Source organism: Simochromis diagramma, unplaced genomic scaffold (genome assembly GCF_900408965.1).
Source record: "Simochromis diagramma unplaced genomic scaffold, fSimDia1.1 OVJJ01000205.1, whole genome shotgun sequence".
Taxonomy (NCBI): domain Eukaryota; kingdom Metazoa; phylum Chordata; class Actinopteri; order Cichliformes; family Cichlidae; genus Simochromis; species Simochromis diagramma.
The window spans coordinates 17,921,365-17,940,142 of record NW_024386782.1 but is presented as its reverse complement, the minus strand read 5'-3'; the positions used below and the strand labels follow the sequence as shown (position 1 = coordinate 17,940,142).

The 18,778-nt window shown below is 41.4% G+C and overlaps 2 protein-coding genes across 3 annotated transcripts in view; both read left to right on the top strand.

Annotated features, from left to right (window-relative positions):
- Positions 1-9,334, top strand: part of LOC120727874 (probable G-protein coupled receptor 158) — a 79,249-nt gene extending 69,915 nt beyond the window's left edge. For both annotated transcript variants that reach the window (XM_040022456.1, XM_040022457.1), the window contains 4 exons: positions 1,262-1,408; positions 2,446-2,689; positions 3,166-3,722; positions 6,835-9,334. In XM_040022456.1, coding sequence (XP_039878390.1) covers positions 1,262-1,408; positions 2,446-2,689; positions 3,166-3,722; positions 6,835-7,794 — 1,908 coding nt within the window. In that variant the 3' untranslated portion in view covers positions 7,795-9,334. The remainder of the gene's footprint in view (positions 1-1,261; positions 1,409-2,445; positions 2,690-3,165; positions 3,723-6,834) is intronic.
- A 1,953-nt stretch (positions 9,335-11,287) lies between these two features.
- anxa13l (annexin A13, like) lies at positions 11,288-18,778 on the top strand. The gene is made up of 11 exons (XM_040022458.1): positions 11,288-11,441; positions 12,104-12,179; positions 14,075-14,169; positions 14,314-14,484; positions 14,706-14,739; positions 14,957-15,036; positions 15,454-15,522; positions 16,955-17,056; positions 17,185-17,260; positions 17,341-17,453; positions 17,573-18,778. The coding sequence occupies exons 1-11, from the start codon at positions 11,427-11,429 to the stop codon at positions 17,690-17,692; spliced, it is 951 nt and encodes a 316-aa protein (XP_039878392.1). The 5' UTR covers positions 11,288-11,426; the 3' UTR covers positions 17,693-18,778.

Here is an 18,778-nt window from a genome sequence, read left to right as displayed (position 1 = left end):
AGTAAAGTCCAACTTTTGTTTTGTATACCGCATGTATTGTGGGACACACAAGAGTAGCTTCAATTGGGAAAACAAAAATCTCTTCAGTGGTCTGTACATTTTTCTCATTATGCTGAGAGCTAGTGCACTTAAATGGGTAAGTGTAAAGACTCTAATATATTCAGTGAGCGCAGAATAGATTTTGAGGCACCCAAATGAACTTAGCTGAAACATTAGCCGTGCGCTGAATGTGTCGTTTCTTAGCTTGGGTGTAAGTGCGACTTATTTACTGGGAAAGCATTCCAGCGTTACAGAGTGATTTCCACTGTGGCTACTGCTGCATTGTAGCTTGTACACAAAACACTTCATTAATCATCTTAAGTTCCTTTGTTATTAGCAATGGGCAAACACACAGATGTACACAGGCACGTTTGCTACCATTACCTTAAACTCAATCAAACTGCGTTAGCGGTTATTGTAATTTGGCTCAGCGCTCTCGCGGGTGTCTTTATGTGCGATCTCTCAAGTCTGATGGAAAACATTTAATTCTCCTGCAGTGTGAGAAATGAAATACACCATCAACACTCTCTGTTCTTTCTTAATTAGGCACCTCAGAAGTGCAAGTGAGTCGAGTACACCGGGATAATTAAGCACAATGGGAGGATGTTAATCTCAAACTGCATCTGTTCTTCAAACTGGGCTAAATATTTGGCCTTTCGCCATCCTTAAATTTGTTATTCAAACAAAGTTAAACAATTTGAGCATGAAAATCAAGGTGCAATCTATCATATATTTACTGAATCATTGGAATATTGCAGCCCTAACGTGTTTTCTGCAGGAAGGAATCACATATGAGGAGGAGATTACTGCCTGCATACACTGAACTCTATACATTTGAACTGGTTAGGCACAATTTGCACAGTTGCATTAGATTAAAATAATAATCAATAGCAAGATAAAATACACTGCAGTACTTTTGAAGCTATTTATCTTTTTTATAGTTGTTTTCTTTATTGGGGTTTTTAATCTAAACTTTTGATAGTTTTGCTGTCGACAGATAGAAATTTCAATTATAAAATAACTGACTTCAGTAACAAAATTAAAGTTAAAATTAGAGTAAAAGATCTACTAAATTAGTGCAATATAATGCTCACTAAAGGTCTTTAGTGAGCATTATATTGTGGACAGCCTCTATAGCCAGCATGTCACATGATAACTTTTTGTCAGTCTTCCTGTAGTTTCACTGATTTCGTTTTGTAACCTTGTTCTTGATCTGTTTCAGTTCCTGTACAAAGGGACGCAGGCGAGAGACGATATAGCCACCGAAGCTTACGAGGAGGAGCTAGACATAGGAAGATCTGGCTCCTACCTCAACAACAGCATCACCTCGGCCTGGAGCGAGCACAGTTTGGACCCAGAGGATATACGGGTAAAGCGGCCTTGTTGATCATTGTCAGATATCGACCCATTAAGTCAGAATGCAACATATATTTTTAATGGGGCACCTTCTGTCTTACTCTTCATGTCTGGTGTACCACGGTTTAGTCAGAAATCACAGCACATGTGTTAGACCACGCTCACATTACCTTTTGGTTTGTAAATGTCCAATCTTAAGCCTGGTGCATGGCCTGTGAAACTGGGTGAGACCACATGTGGACAAAAAGGTCAAGTTGAGCTAACGTAAGCTCAACCTGATTAAACTGGTTAACAACTGCAACCATCATTCTCTGCAACAATAACTGAGAAACTTGGAAGAAAACATACTAAAGGGTACTTAGCAGAAAACCTAAACAGCCTACTTGTACCCCTTTTAGTACGACTAAACACACATTTGAGGAAACTGTGGTATACACATACTGGAATGAGCTGTCAGTTAAAGGGTAGGGGCTGCCTAAATACATACTTTAATTGGATCAGAGTGACATTAAATGGGTCCATAACTTACAAAATGAGCACTATGATGTATTGAAGAAGACTTAAAATGAGCTGCTGAGACTGTAAGTGTGTCAATAAAATGTTTAGTGATGTTCAACTGATTAACTTAACTTAAAATTTTTCTCAACATCAAAACAGTCGGACCGCAGTTGTCTCCCCATTTGAAATAATGTGGGTTTAAAGAACTTCAGCAATGGCTTCATTTTGTTTAGGTCTGAACACTTTGTCCATCTTTCATAAGCACAGTTTCTTCCAAATATGTACACTTTCCCTTAAGCGATTCCCTTAAGATATTGCCAGTGAAGAGTGAAACAGGCAACATATGGTTGGAAGCCATTAACAGGTGGCCCTGGTTTCTCTTTCAGCAACGTTTCAATGTTTTTGTTTAAAAAGAATGAGTTTTCTGTCATTGTACACCTGCTCAGGCCCACAAGTTCATTTTTGGCAACCACACAACTATTACCTAAACTCAGAGGTAAGTGAGTGTTGTAATAAATTATGATTTAAGACTTTTTTTTTTTTTAATTTTAGGACGAGTTGAAGAAGCTGTACGCCCAGCTGGAAGTCTACAAATGTAAGAAGATGCTTGCCAACAACCCTCACCTTCAAAAGAAGCGCAACTCCAAGAAGGGTCTGGGTCGCTCGCTGATGAAACGGATAACAGAGATCCCAGAGACTATGCACCTGCACCGGCAGTGCAGTCGTGATGATGGCAGCGAACACGGCAGCAACCGCAGCACCTTGAGGAGAAATCCATTTGAGCCGAGCCACCACGGTAAGCCCCGGCTGTAGCATGGAAATGAAGAGAGCCAATTAGTCATTTCAAAGGAAAATATTGTGAGAGCCTGCATGCTTTTTTCCAACTATGCTTTCCTAAACTTAATGTAACGTGTATTATATATAATATTACAAAGTCTGGTTGGGTCCTGCTTAAGAAGCTCTATAAATGGGGCTTAAATGGCACTTTATAGTTGATATAAAAGACTGTTTCAGAAAGGTTTAATAACACTGGATTAAAAAGTCATGTTCACGTCCTCAATGTAAATTAAATATGAATTCTTAAACTGGCAAAAGATCAGATTTGCTTATATTTTATTTAAATATAAATGGTCTATTTTTATAATCTTTAATCTCTTTGAAGGCTTAATTAAAAAATATCAAACCTCATCTTCTGCTGTGACCAGAGTTTACAGGTCAAAAGATGAGAAGTTACATTACAAAACACTGGTCTATTGATATGTCCCCCATCAGGAAAACCTCGAGACGACTCCCTGAAGAACAAAGTCATGGGCTTGAAAAAGTCACTCAGCTATGACCACGTCTGCGACCAGGATGAAGAAGGCGCAAGCCAGAGCGGCTCAGCTGCGGGAGACAAAACGACTCCTGTTGGGACTGTAGGGGAAGGATCTCTTCTGGGCTCTCTCATTGGCCGTAAACATGCCAAGAAGCAGCTGGAACCAGCTTCGACTCCACCGAGGCTGGAACCAGCCGTGTCCACCGAATCTGTGCCACTCTTCTGGAAATCAGCCAGCGCTCATAACCTGACACACGAGAAGAAGCCTGTGCACCTGCGCACTTCCATTATGCAGAAATCCCTGAGCGTGATTGCAAGTGCCAAGGAGAAGGTGCCGGGACTCACTAACAAGACTCAGAGCGTCGAGGATGCCAGTAAGAAGTGCGTGAAGGGACTGGAAGGGAGGACGCTATCAGAGGTGGATGAGACACCTGAGCATTACCCCAAGATGCCAGTCAGCCAATCGGTGGAGTACTCCAAGACACCTTTGAAGATGGGCATAATGAAGCAACAGGTGCTTTTCTACATAATTACATTCTTAATAGAAACTGATTCAGCTGTAATGTGTAGCTCTTGTGCTTAAATGTCGATTAGCCCACTGACAGAAACTTATTCAGGTTTCATTTTATTAACTGATTAATTGTTTAAGTCATTTATCAAGAAAAGTACGTAACATTTCTATGCGTCCTTGAATATAAAGGTTTTATGTTTTTTAATATAACAATAAGAATAACATTATTATCAGTTGCATACATAAATGAAAATACCATGTCTGCCCTGGGGGACCCTTTGCTAAGACTAAAGCTACAGTATATCTCAGTGGTTTTCCTCATGATTGTTAATGAGGTGGGACATTTATCAAGCAGGCTACTCGGGGCACGAGATGCAAAGAGTGGATTACTGGAATCGGACTGTGCCTGGAGACCAGGACTTTGGTAAATTGACTGCTAAAAGACTGACACTGCTGGATTCTTTAAGCATCTGGCCAGATGTACTTTTTTATTGTGCAGTAGCAGTAGAGATAAGCAAAGACAGGAGGACAGAGAGGAGTGAATGGCACGCAGCAGACACGGACTACACTAGCAGTCATTTGAAGTCATGTTTTGAGGATTCCTGTAAAATAGTCCAGGGCTTAAAATGATCTCAAACGATACCTAAAAACAATTTTCCTTGCAAGATCAAGTCCAGTAGTGCTGGGCCAAGTGCAGGGTCAGAGTTTATAAAAATGTTTGCCGGTCATGAGGTTTCCTTTTCCTTAAAAAACCGCCATGCACCCTCTTGGGTCAATCAGACGGCACAGATGGCACACATAGATGAATGGCAAGGTGGGGAAAGAAGTAGGTCAGAGACTGCTGGTTGTTTTGCACACTTCCACATTCAGGGCAGAGAGCTGTCAACACATTCAGGACATTCTTATAGTGTGTGTCAAAAGTGTATTTTTCTTTTTACATCTTTTAAATTGCGTCGAATTCAAACGTCAGGGACGCCAGTAAGAAGTGCGTGAAGGGAAGTGTCTGTCCCTGTTGTACAGGCACCACAGGGCTGCCACCCCACATCACAAAACCAAAAGACTTCTCCTAAAGAACTTCTACCGGGTTGAGAAACACTACAGACTCAGGTGGTACGTATATCTGCAGAGTCTGTTATGTAAGTGTTAGGAACTCGATCCTATAAAATATTGATTATATCAGCACCAAGTTACAGGAAGCCAGCACTTACCACAAAGCATTTAACAAATTAGGATGTCTGGTGGTCCACGCTGAACACAGGAAGCCCCCCCGCCCACCCTGCCCCCCAAGAGGGAAGCTGGAGTGGTGTATAATATTACAAATACGACATGTGGGGAGCACATGAGCATTATGAAACAGCTTCCATGCTCCCCATAAAGTGATTAGAACTTGCATTACATTTTTCCTATATTGCTTTTGGCTGGACAAGCAAATGAAGCACCTTGGACATTTGAGCATTTATCGTTATTATTATCATTTTGTTGCATTTAATAGAGCAGTGCAGTTTCCATTCTGGAAGATTGTATCCCTGAGGATGGCTATGCGGTAACAGTCATTGATTGTACCTGCTCAGAACCTGGCTGTGCGGAACAGGCACGTTGCAGGTTGCTGCCATGGAGTGGATATAAAGGGTGGATATAGCTGCTGGGTCTGAAAAGTGAAGCCAGTGCAAAAATGCCATAAACTGCATTCTTTCTAATGGCCAAGAGGCAAAAACTCATCTGTTTGCAAGAAGACATCTTGTTGTAAAAGCTTGTTAAGTGATGACGTATCAACTTTATCAACAGCTGATTTAAATGGCTAAATTAGCTCCTCAACATGTCTTGAAGTTCTCCAGAGGCCTGGTAATGAACTAATCATTTGATTCAGGTGTGGCGACCCAGGGTGATATCTAAAACCTGCAGGACACCGACTCTCGAGGACTAACATTCCCTAACCCTGTTTTAGCCTAACAATAGCTTTGTAGCAGGCCAACAGGTAGCACATCTTTATGGCAACGCTCAAATGTTGCAGATATTTATTTTTCTGTCATGGTTTGCTTCCAAAGTTTTAGCAAATTTGAACATTTTAGTTTTTTAGAAATAGCTAATATATCAGCTTTATAATGGAAACTAGCTAGCTAGCTTTCTGCTAACTTCTAATGCTGCTAAATCTTCTAAATCCTCTTTTTCATGGATGCCTAGACATACACAAACAAAAGAATTTGGACAGTTTTTAACTCTCAGTTGTGTCTCAGTGTTTGTTTAAATTTGGGAACAGAAGGCTCTTTGGACCTGGAAATAGCTAATGATTTCTGAGTTAACAAGCAGACAGGAAGTCTAAGGGAAAATGGCCTTCATCTCTCTTTCACTGTGAATTACATTTTTAAATTCAGTGTCAAGGTACAGTTACTGCTTGATGTTCTCTTTCAAATGTATTAATTCAGCCTTTGACAAGTAACAAGCACATGTGGGTGCAGACACACCTCTAACCTGTCTGATCCAATGTAAAACACCAGTGGGCAACACTGAAAACACCCACCTTGAGGCTTCACAGCAGGACTGAAAAAAAAAAAATACAGTCTACATTTTTACTTATGCCCAAACAACAAAAATAAGGGACTGCAGTCATGTGATATAGGAACTAAATATAAATGTCCACCTGTCTTCGTTTAAAACTTGTTTTTTATGGTTGAAGTTCAAATTAGGTTTGCAGTGGGAGGTTTGAAAATGCATTAATCTGAATGAATGTCCTGACAGATATCCAAACAAACATGCATGCATGTGTATGTGTGCACCTCCACCCACACAGAGTGGAGCAGGCAGAAGTCACTCAAGAGGAAACACTGGTAACAGAGAGCAGCTTTTGACCAAAATATGAGAACCACTCAACAAAACAGTCTTGAACTCAGCCCTGCACTCACTGGAGGGCCAGGCAATACACCCACCAGGTTTAAAGTAGATGAGATGATGATGATACTGAACAGCCAGACAGACATAAAGCGATTTCTCTGATCATTGGTAGGGACAATCGACCAGTTAACCCCAAAATTCTTACATTAAGAAAGTGTTTGCTCGAGCCCCTTGTAGTATTAACTGATTTGGCATTCATTTTGATTTTTACTCCTTTATCCAACAGGTGAGTGGGAGCCAGCCATCAATTTGCTCTGAGACGGGGAGGAACCTTTACGATGTGTCCGAGGTTTGTTCCTGGGAACTGGAAGAACCACAGACTCCCTCAGAAGCAAAAAGCCAGAAGCACGTTTCCATCGCTCCTGGAGAAACCACCTCGGGCCGGAGAGGCAGCAGCAGCAGCTCTGGAGTCACCAAAGGTGGTCGGTCCCAGCAGAGGCAGAAGACGGGCCAGTCTCCTTCCAACAGACGCCGCGCCAAAGATAAAGGAGGAGAAAAGGAGGAAGGAAGGGAAACACGGAAATCTCGGGCACCCAGGTCACCTCTTCCTCTCAAGCCAGATGTGTGTCCCTGGGAATTCGATGAGCAACCCATGCTGAAAGGAGATTCAGATTCCATTTCTCCAGACAGAATCAGGCGTAAGAAGAGTGTCACGCCTACTGATGGGAAACCCAAAGGGCTTCACTCAGACCACTCCAAGTCCACAGGCAGCCTTTTACAGCCCCCGTCTCTGATGGTCGAAATCTGCCCATGGGACTACACCGGCCCACCTTCACCTAAGCAGGAGAAGACCTGCAACAGCCCCACTTCACACAAGAAGAAACGGAAAGGCTCCAGCTCATCCAACCACAAAGCTGAGAAGGAGAAAGGGAGGGAGAAGAGTAGAGAAAGGCGGAGCTCCTCCAGCAAGCCTCCGTCGGAGAGGAGAAGGGTCAGCCAGTCTTCGGAATGCGGCGGGCCGGTTTCTGAGCGGCGGAGGAGCTCAACAAGAGACCCAGAGGTGATGGAGGTCAGGAGGGCGGAGGTTTTCTCCCGGGAGACCGAGCTCACGCACGGCAGCTTGGCTCAGACTAGAAAATCATCAGAGAAGAAGAAAGACGGCTCTTTGAGCACTAGTTATAAACCCGGGGCGAAAATGGTTGACGTTTGCCCCTGGGACTTTCAGGACTCTGGGGAGAGGGCGTGATGACTGCCGGGGGACGAATGAACGTACTTTTTTCATATCCAGATGACAGATATTGCATTTCATGAGAAGGGTTTCCTGTGGGTCACCTTAATGAGAAGTATGTTGTGAGGAAAGGAACATCTACTCTGCTGCCTATTGATGCAATCCAGACATAATTAATTGCTACACAGCAACCATCTTGTTCTTATATGCAGTAATGCAACCTTAAAAACACTTTAAATGATTTTTTTGGTTTGTTTTTTTACACTTTTGCTTGCACATTTGTCAAAGTTACATATTCTGTATGTTTTTTCACACTGAGTCCATTTTGAAAAAAAAAAAGAATACCCCGTATTTACGAGCAGAGCAGACAATCGTTCACCACAAAGCACCGTCGACTCTTAACCTGGGCTCGCTGTCGGTCTCACGTGTTATGCAGACGATGTTCTACGTTACGCACCGAGCCAGTGGAGACTTACTTATATCAGATCAGCAGCAGGGAGAAAAGACCTAAGGAAAAAATAAACAGAAAATGAGATCTGAGAAGCAAGACCAAAGCCCCAGACACAGCTGCGATGCCTTATCTTTAGGCCAAATGCATAATTCATGTCGCCAAGATGATCTGTTAGATTAGAGAAACGTGGGAATAACAGAGGATTGTACCGCAGCCAAATGAGACAAGCTGTGTGTTTTAGTAAAAGCTTTCCATATACAGTATATGTTTTTTTCTAAAAAAGCCGTCGCATGTGGCATACTGTCGAGCATCCAGTAGCTAAATGTTTATGGGTCAGCGTGTTCTCAAATAAGACAGTGGAACCTTCGATGTCGTGCCTATGGTATTCGTCTCCTTACATGATGCTTTCGAAGTGACGTGCACTGTGTTTCAAATGGTCGCAGTTACAGTTGAGGAGTACTAAAATATCCATCAGGCTCTCCTGTCTGCTGATATTTGTTTACTGTTGTATTCTTTCCCAGGATGCCCCGCCCCCTTTTTTTAAAAACCAATAAAAAAAAGACTCTTGGATCAGAGGCTGTAGTATCTACACATCCACTGAAACTGTGACGGGATCCTCCAAGAACCAGGACCAAGACTAGAGTGGATGATGTGAATAATGCATTCCCCTCACCACCCCATCACTTAGTTGCCCATTTACCACCTTCCCTTAAATCTTTGCACATTTTCTAGTTCTAAAGCTACAACGATGCATGACCAGAACGTTTTTTTTCTTTGCCACTTTCTCACTGACAGAATATGAGTCATTTACCATCACAGCATCGTGTCCAGAAATGACAATAACAACAACAACAACAACAGCCAGCCTTTCTGTCCTGTAATCAGCCACCCACCATTGGCACCTAGAAGCAGTACGGTCACACAAAATAGTCAGTTCAGCTTCATGAGGGTTGTGTGTGCATGACTGTGAAAATTTAGGGAACGTGATGCACCAGAATTCACCTTTGCATTTCTTATGAAAGCATGTGGGGTTTGTTTCAAATCTGTATTTATCTAGCATCGTAGGGAAGAATTCCCTGTGTGAGGTCTGGCTCTATAAAATAAAAATATTTTTAAAAAAAGAAGCTTGATAAACAAACATGACCCACAACTCCGACTTTCACATTTCTGTCAGATGTTTTGAGGGAGCTTGAAACGGAACGTTACCTACGTGTATTTAATGCTCGTTATACTGTCTAGTGTTGCTCCAAAGTTGCAAGCTGTTGTAGCATCCACCTGGGATTATTTATATTGTACATTCCATATTGTGTTGCATGTACATACAGTAAATATTCTGTTATCAGCTCTGAATTAAATGTTTCTATGAAATCCAGGCTCTCCCTGACTATTGTTTTTTACTCTGATTTGAATGTTTGAAGATTTTTTACTATTCAAAATGTAAACAAAAAAACCAAACAAAATCACACATAATTGCTCATCTTTACTCATTAAAAGTAGTGTTTTCAATTTAAATTTAAAAAAGAATCAGCATTCCTTTCTTTTCAAAACACCTCCTTGTGTTTGCCACTTTTTAGTTCTAAATTTAGCCTCCTGTAAATCCTATCCTAATCCCACTCAACACTGCCACCCTATGGAGAGATATAATATTTATTTTGCCCATCAGTTGTTGATAAGAGTTGAAATAAGAATGCATGTAGCAATCATGTATAAAACTGCCAAAAAAGACACAAAGTTTAACACACAAAGAGAGAATGGCTTAGCAGGCAGTGGCCACAGACCGCTGAGCTCTCCTTGTTCTCTCTGATTTACTTTCTGTTATGCTGTGACAATCCCTGCTCCCTGTGAAAGCTCCCTGAAAAGCCTTCAGTTGATCCAAAATGCTGGAGTGAGAGTACTGACAGGGACTAGAAAGAGAGAGCATGTTTCTCACATATTAGCTTTTTTCATTGGCTCGCTGTTAAATCCAGAATCTAATTTTAAATCTTTCTCCTGAAATAAAAGGTCTGTAATAATCAGGTCCTATCTTATCTTAAACACCTCTTAGAACACCCCAATAGAGCAGTTTTCTAAACTGCAGGTTTACTTGTTGTTCCTAGAGTATTTAAAAGTAGAATGGGAGGCAGAGCCTTCAGTTTTCAGGCCCCTCTTCTGTGGAACCAGCTTCCAGTTTGGATTCAGGAGACAGACACTCACTCTACTTTTAAGATCAGGCTTAAAACTTTGCTTTTTGACAAAGCTTATAGTCAGAACTGGATCAGGGGACCCTGAATCCTCCCTTAGTTATGCAGCAATATTCCTTGACTGCTGGTGGCTTCCCATAAATGTTTCTCCTTCTCTCACCTCTTTTTACTCACTAGTTTACACACCACTCTACATTTAATAATTAGTTATTATTAATCTCTGACTCTCTTCTACAGAGTTTCGATGTCCTCTCTTCTTTCCATCACTCTCAGCCGGTCGCAGCAGATGGCTGCCCCTCCCTGAGCCTGGTTCTGCAGGAAGTTTCTTCTTCTTAAAAAAACAGTTTAAGGAATGTTAAAACTGTAGGGTCTCACAAAATAAAGCTCCACGAGTCGATTGTTGTGATTTGGTGCTATGTAAATAAAACAGAATTTAATTTAATCCAGTGTCCGCTTATTAAATGGACTGGGGTTATATTCTATGGATTAACTCGCACAAGGTGGCATCAAAGTACAAAACATAAAAATCTAAGATTTAACAAATTTATCTGAGTAGAAGAACAAACTTGGTATCATAAGAGCTGTATTTCCATTGAGGTGTGAGCATGTTAATGCTCTTTGGTACAGTATTTAATATTGTATCACACTTTATAAGCTAGTAAGTTTTTAAAATATCTTGATGTACTGTTAAATGCAGTGGTGTTGTAGTGCAAATTTTAGACTCTGAAAGAGTTACAGGTTACAGATTAAATACATGATAAGAATTAAAGGAAAAGAACCGTTGCGGTAAGTTGAAGGTTAACCGGGAGGTTACCTCCAGCAGCAGCACCCTGTTTCATCCTGCTAATGCAATGAGCCGCGGTGACGTCATCGCTGCAGCACCGGACAGGGCTGAGTCCCTGCAGGAACAGCAAGTCCTCTTTGACACGCGATACATCAGCTCCACAGCAGCACAACATCAGGACGCTCCACATCCAGCTTCAGCTCGATCATAGCCAGAAGACGTGCGTGTGGAGGACATGGGCAACGTGCAGGTAAGAGGTCATCTATAACTAATGACAAAAGCTCAGCTGAGTTGAAACGCAGTTATTTAAATGTATTATAAAAGTGCCTAAAAGTTTGGTGTTAGGATGAATATTGAAGATCCAAACTCTGACAGCAGAGACGCTGAGCTACAGCCTCACTGAGTACGGCAGACAGCCTCCGCGAGAGCGTCACTTTTATTATTTTCTTCAGTTTTGTTGTGTTTGTGTGGCCTGCGGTGTGTAAAGACAGACAGAGCTGGCGCAGTTAACTTGAGCAAGGGAGTGTGCCATGCCAGGCCCAGGGAAAAAGGCATTTCTGTAAGATCAGATCAATAAGGCCGCATTGTATTAGACCAAGGGTGGGCGAGGAGAGGAGGCTGCTGCTGCTGCTGCTGCCCCATGACTCAGCGATCACACACAGGCAGCACCCTTTTCTCCGCAGGAGCCTGAATGTAACACCATATTAACTCCTTTCAATGACCTCACCCTTTCATCTGCGTGGACAAGGTTACAGTTGTAGTTAAATGCCGGCACTTTTCTAATGTAACATTATGAGTCAGTCTTATTGATTGATTGATTGATTTGCTTTACCTGTTGTGGCTGCTTTGAATGAACTGTTTGAATTTATTACTAAGAATATTCAATATTTTCTGCGATTGTGTGTTCTCCAGCCCACTATAGTCCCATGTGAGGACTTTGATGTTACAGCAGATATAAAAGCTATTCGAAAAGCCTGTAAAGGTTTAGGTAAGTACATACAAGTTTATTGTTTTAACTCCTCTCTCAGGAAGTATATTAGGTTATGCTGTAGTCATGTGAAGACTCTCTTTGTGTGTTTGATCATGATTATGATAACTGCAGTTTAGTAAGGTCGTAATAGAGCCTCTAATTTAACTGATATTAAAGCATTTGTAAAAAGTGGGGATTTGTTTTTTTATGCCTAAAAGTTTTCAGACTAATAACAGAGAAACACTCAGAAAAATCAATATTACATTTTATGTGTTGCAGAGAGTTAATTTCAACACTTGCTAAGTTTGATGTAACTACAGTACGAGGCGTACTCCACTGAGAACTGGTGTTGGTACAGAGAGGCAAATGTCATAGTCTGCAAAGATCTTTATGCAGTGGTACTTTCACAAGATAGGTGGGTGTAGGTTTCAAAGCCTGCCTCTCACACAGCGTGGACATAAGCTTCAGTCGGTTGTGTTACTAAATCCTCACTGGCATTATCTGCTACCTGCTCACTGGAGTTGTTGTTCTTCTCACCAAGCCTGCAGTGTTCCCCACAGCTTACAACTGTTGTTGTGAATAAAGTGACGTTACACAATGCATCAGAGTATTTGCACAGCTAAAAAAACCTGTTGATGTGTATGTTTGGTTCTGTCATGAAACAGCATTTACAGGGATTATGTGGTATTTGAGGTAAATTATATCAGAATCCATATCTCAGGTACATTGATTGAGTACATCTTCAAACTGTTGTCTTTTTTTTAACTCAACCTCTTTTGGTCATTTCCAGATCCCTATTTTTTTTTATTCTTTTTTCTAGGACTCTAGTAGAGTAGCTTCAGATGATTCACAATTCAATTTTTATTGATTACTATTCGTATTGGGCATTGGTGCAGCCTCATCCTTTATGACCACCCTCCTTATCCAACTCTAATGATTGGCTTGCTCTTGTAAAGCAGACATTTTCTCATGTCATTATTGGAAACATTGGCCATACTTGTTATGACATTAACACTAGGATTTATATGACAGAAAATAAAGAAACTGAAAGCTGTTTTCAGCGGCTCCGTTACTCACAAGTGCTCATCCCAGCAGGTCGCTCTGCATGTTGGATATTAACAGCAGATGCCTCTTGCTGGGATTAAACAGGGAAACCTTTACGTGTGAGGCAAATGTGTAAAACACTAGATAAACTAATTAAAACTGAAATAAGCAAACCCTCTCTAGAAAATACAGATTTTAATAAGTGTGGCAGAAGCAGATTTAGGGATAATAAAATATCTACTTGGAGAGTTCAGTACTAATCAACATGTTACGTCCTCTATAGTGTTAGCAGCCAGCACAGTGACGCGATGCTTAGCACTGTTGTCTCGCAGCAAACCAGACTTCCTGGTTGGGAGTTAAATGGTCTGAATCTTATTTAGCACTTTTCTACTCTCCCAAAGTACACAAAGCACTCTATACAACATGCCACATTCACTTTCTTCTAAGCTTTTTATGGCTTCCTAACTAACATTCATACTCCAATGGATGCATCAGAGAGCAACTTGGGGTTAGTATCTTGTCCAAGGATACTTGGCATGCCGACTGGAGGAGCCAGGGATCGAACCACTAATCAGTAGATGACCTGCTTGACCTCCTGAGCTACAGCCACCCCAGGAGTTGATGCAAGTGCTTAGAACAGCGTCTTTGCTGTGTGTGTATATCTGCACTTCTATGTCTGCTCTTTATCCCAATGTTTAAGAGAAGGATATTCATCTGAAAGTCCTTTAACAGAAACAAAAAGGTCTGTCCTGGTGACTTCCGTCAGTGTGACGTTATCAGCCCAGTAATAGTCTAACGTTGCTGTGATAATAAAGTCATTTGAATTGCTAAGTCAATCCTTCAGGTCTGTTCTGCTGTATTTTCTCCAGGCACAGATGAAGAGGCCATTATCCAGATTCTGGCCAATCGCTCTGCAGCTCAGCGTGTGGAGATCAAACAGGCCTACTTTGAAAAATATGATGATGTACGTACCTGTCTCTTTCTGGATGTTACACACACACACACACACACACACACACACACACACACACACACACACACACACACACACACACACACACACACACACAGAATAACTGCAAATCATGTGACCTATGTATTTCCTCAGGAGTTAGAGGAGGTCCTGAAGAAGGAACTAACAGGTAGTTTTGAGAAAGCCGTCATGGCTATGTGTGACCCTCCTCACCTTTACTTCGCCAAGGAGCTGAGGAAGGCCATGAAGGGGGCGGGCACGGATGAAGCCGTGCTCGTCGAGATCTTGTGCACGGCGACGAATCAGGTCTGTGGATCGACGGTGCTGTGGATAAACGGTGTTCTGGCGCAGTGTGTTTTTATTAGAGCTGACAGTTAAATCACAATGGTGACAAAGTAAAGGCAACAGTGCTGCGTTTTATCTTCAGAATACATAAGAAGATGTGACACGGGGAAGATAAAACAGATGCTGTAAGATGTGAGAAAAACAGAAACATCATCTTAATGCTGTCTTTTTTCACCCAACAGGACATCTTGAGCTACAGGGAGGCATATGCCCAGGGTAACGTTTCCTCTGAGTCATCTCAGGGTGTTCCTTTCCTTTCATACTGGAAAGTGTGGCTGGTTAACTAGCGCACGGAATACCAATGTTATAATTTCATCTGGGTGTAGTGACTTGTGTTTTCCATGTTTTCTGCTGTCTGACTTTATCCACATTTAGATCACATTACAAAATCTGTTGTTGACATAGAAGTTCACATTGCACACTTCCCTTACAGTGAACGAGCGTGACCTGGAGGCAGATATCGAGGATGATACCAGTGGAGATGTGAGGAACCTCCTAATTTCACTGCTGCAGGTACAAAAGAGGTTCCAACCAGGAAATGCATTGTCTTTTGCACTGTTTCTTGAATCTCTGAGCTTCGCAGACAAATGGAAGCTTTTGTCCTTGGTTATAGCTCGAAGAATTGTTCTCTATGCTGTGACTCACCCACTGATACATTCACTAGATTGTTAGGCACGCTTCCCTCTCCAGCTTTTTCAGGGCCCCCACCCTCTCCTGCTTCCCCTCTCTTTTCCTTTTCCCCCAGAAAAAATGACAAACATGAAGTGACTCAAGTTCTACAGCAATGCCAATCCAAAGAGCTCGGTGGCTTTCAATTTATCCACTTAATCTGGAGCACATCATTGTTATCTCATTAAGTTCTTGTCCCTCATCTTTCATTTTAAACCCCTCCTAATTTCTTGTCCTATCCTCCAATCTCTTTGTCTACAGGCAAGCAGAGATGAGGGCTACGAGGTGGACGAGGATTTAGCTGAACAAGATGCTGCATCTCTGTTTGAGGTGCGTGTTGATTTTTTTCATTTCAAAGCCCATAACACAGGTTGCCCCTTTAATCACACCGATGTAGTTTGATGTCGGTAAGCGGATGCCTGATTTAGATGCATAAGCATGTAATCCTGGAATCACATGTACATCACAGAATCCCACGTATTATTCAGTTAAAGTTTATGCAGTGTTTTAAAGAATAGACGCTGACTACAGCTGACGGTTGAGCAGTCCACCACCCCAGACGGAAGCATCTTTTTTTAGTAAAGATTCTAGAGGAATGCCTCAAAAATGTGACTAAATAACTTATTAAATAGGAAACTTAATGTCCTTAGTAAATATACAATGCTAATGCATTAGGCTGCAGGATTTAGCCACGGACAGTATAAAACCAGTGGTTAGTCACATTATCAAGACTTGACCTTTTTCACCCTCCCTTTATGATTTGAGGCTTGGAAATGTGGTTAAATGTTTTATAGGCTATGGAAACAAATATCAATCCTATCGCTCTAGTATTGATCCAATACCAATACCAGCGTTGGTTTAGATAGTATTGATATTTAGAATTATCTGCCCAACAGGAATACAGTGCATGTCTTGCTTTGCCTCTCCAAAGCGCGAAATGGACAAGCATAAATTAAGTTACACGCTTAAGTTGCAGTACGAGCAGGTAATATATTTAAAGCCAAAAAGTCGTAATAAAAGGAAAGTATGAAGACATTCCAGCCTCCTTCTATACCAGAAATGATTAAGCTACATGGCTAATATATATTTACATGTAAATGTGTTAATAATGTCTCTTTAAACACTTTTCCTCGATTGTTTTCTTGTTGGCTTGAAATAAAATTTCTCCTTCTCCTCGTACATACGCACGGTGGACCGGCACGTTTATTACACGCAAGCGTTGCCGTGATACTGGGTTACACAGAGCTACTAACGTGGCTCTACAGAGTCTAATAACATAAATAGCTTTTATAGTCATTCTAATATACACACTGTCAACTTACTCTTGTCCCCCATCTGAGCAAATTAACACATGTTCTCATCATTTTCTATGTAACTGATGACTGAAAGTGTCCATGATTTATGTTGATGCTAGCATGGTGGTTAGCACTGTTTCCTCACAGCAAGACAGCCCTGTGTTTGAATCCAGCGCTTCCTCACATGAACCAAAGACATGCAGTTAGTGGGGTTAGGTTAACTGGTGATTCTAAATTACCCATAAGTGTGAATGTGAATTGTTGTCTGTCTCTATGTGTTAGCCCTGCGACAGACTGGCGACCTGTCCAGGGTGCACCACGCCTCTCGCCCTGTGACAGCCGGGATACCCTACATCCAGAATTGGATAAGCAGAAGAAAATAGATCAATTTATGTTGCTTAAAAACACTGAGGGATGATCCATATTCTTTGAAATGTTGTATTTTTTCTTCTCTTTGTTCTCATCAGGCAGGAGAAGGCAGGTTTGGCACAGACGAGTCCACCTTCACCTACATCCTGACACACAGGAACTACCTGCAGCTTCAGGCCATGTTCAAAGCCTATGAGGCGGTATGTACTACATTCAATCGTTGCACGTTTTCTTTTTTTGCTGTTCTAACTCATTTATTCATTCGTTTGTCATTTCACTCACTCCTTACTGCTGTTATCAGGTCTCATGTTAACCAGCTGTCTTGCAGCTTTCAGGAACAGACATTTTGGACACCATTGACTCGGAGGCCACGGGGACACTTAAGGACTGCTACATTACTCTCGGTACGTAAGACCACAAGCATTCAGAAGTCAGTGAAATATCTTTGATTTTCAGTAACTCTGTGTTTGTGTGTTATTTTTAGTAAGGTGCGCTAAGAACCCACAGCTGTATTTTGCTCGGCGCCTTAACGCTGCCATGAAGGGACTGGGCACCGAGGAGGACACACTGATTCGTATCATCGTAGGGCGCTCTGAGGCAAGTGTGTGTCTCTCTGTGTGTGAGTGTATGGCCTAGTGTGCAAGTGTAAGTATACCCTCGATAAGGTCTGAGAGTCTAAAAGTGTGTGACATCCTCTTTATTTCGCCAACCCACAGATTGACCTGGACACGGTGAAGGACATGTACCTGGAGAAGTACGACGTAACCCTGAAAGATGCACTGGATTCTGAGTGCGGTGGAGACTTCAAGCGCCTCCTCATTGAGATCCTGCACTAAAACACTTTCCTCCCGCTCCCTCCTTAGTTAACCACAGTGAAACATAACACACTCACACTTTCCCTTCTTTACCAGTGTCTCTCATCCACTCTCTAAATCCATCCCGTTTCCTCTCTTTCTCACTCTGTCAGTTCTCTTTACAGCATGGACCAAAAACAACTCAATCATTACAATATTATAGTCTCTAAATACACACTTTGTTGCAAAGATCATTAAAACCGTAGAATTTCCTTACTGATATAGCCCAATATAGTTAAGATGCATTGAATATTTATTTGACTGAATTATAGCAGCATTATAGAACTTACATACAACAAGTGCACTGGAGCATAGTGGAGCTCATGTCTTTATCCATATCATAATATCATCAAGCAGCATCTTAATTTCAAGCATATTTGAAAGCTGCAAACTTTAAGGAGCTGCTGCTGCTGCTGCTATGTATAGCATACAGCTTCCTGTGATATGTCACTTTATTTATTTGACTAAAAGATGCCTTTCTTAATATTAAAGCAATGCAATTTACTTTCTGCTGCAACACCCTCCACTTAAGTGCCGATTCTTCACATCTGAACTCTTGTATCTGAATGCACTGTTAATCATGTGTTACAGTATTGCCAAAGGCCTGAATGTTTCAAAGTATACAGTACTAGTTTTTTGTAGTCACGTCCCTAAATGTTAAATGGGATTTTTAACCTCTCACAGTTTTTCTTTTCAGTCACAGCTCACAAGTTGCCTTGGCCTCACATTTATACACATTGGACTTCTTTCTGTTTTCATTCAGTAAACTAAACTCACCGCACAGAAGGACAGGTGATCGTCAAAATATTGAACGAGATGTTGTTTTGTAAGCCCTGAAGTGCAGTCCCCTTGATAGTCACAGTGTCTGTATTGAGATATATAATTTAACCTGACTGATTAAATAGTGACAGAATATACTGTTGTTGTGTTGTCATATAGCAAATTAACTAGCAAACAGTTCATTACATGGAGTAAGTAATCATTATTTTATTGCAATGTAAGTTTAAACGTGGTATGCGTACACAGAATATGAAGTGATAATAAATTTTAACTGTAACACCAAAAATA

Coding starts and splice junctions, on each gene's coding strand:
- anxa13l (XM_040022458.1), top strand. Junction 14,740..14,956: donor CAGGGAGGCATATGCCCAGG/GTAACGTTTCCT, acceptor CTTCCCTTACAG/TGAACGAGCGTGACCTGGAG. Junction 17,261..17,340: donor GGACTGCTACATTACTCTCG/GTACGTAAGACC, acceptor TGTTATTTTTAG/TAAGGTGCGCTAAGAACCCA.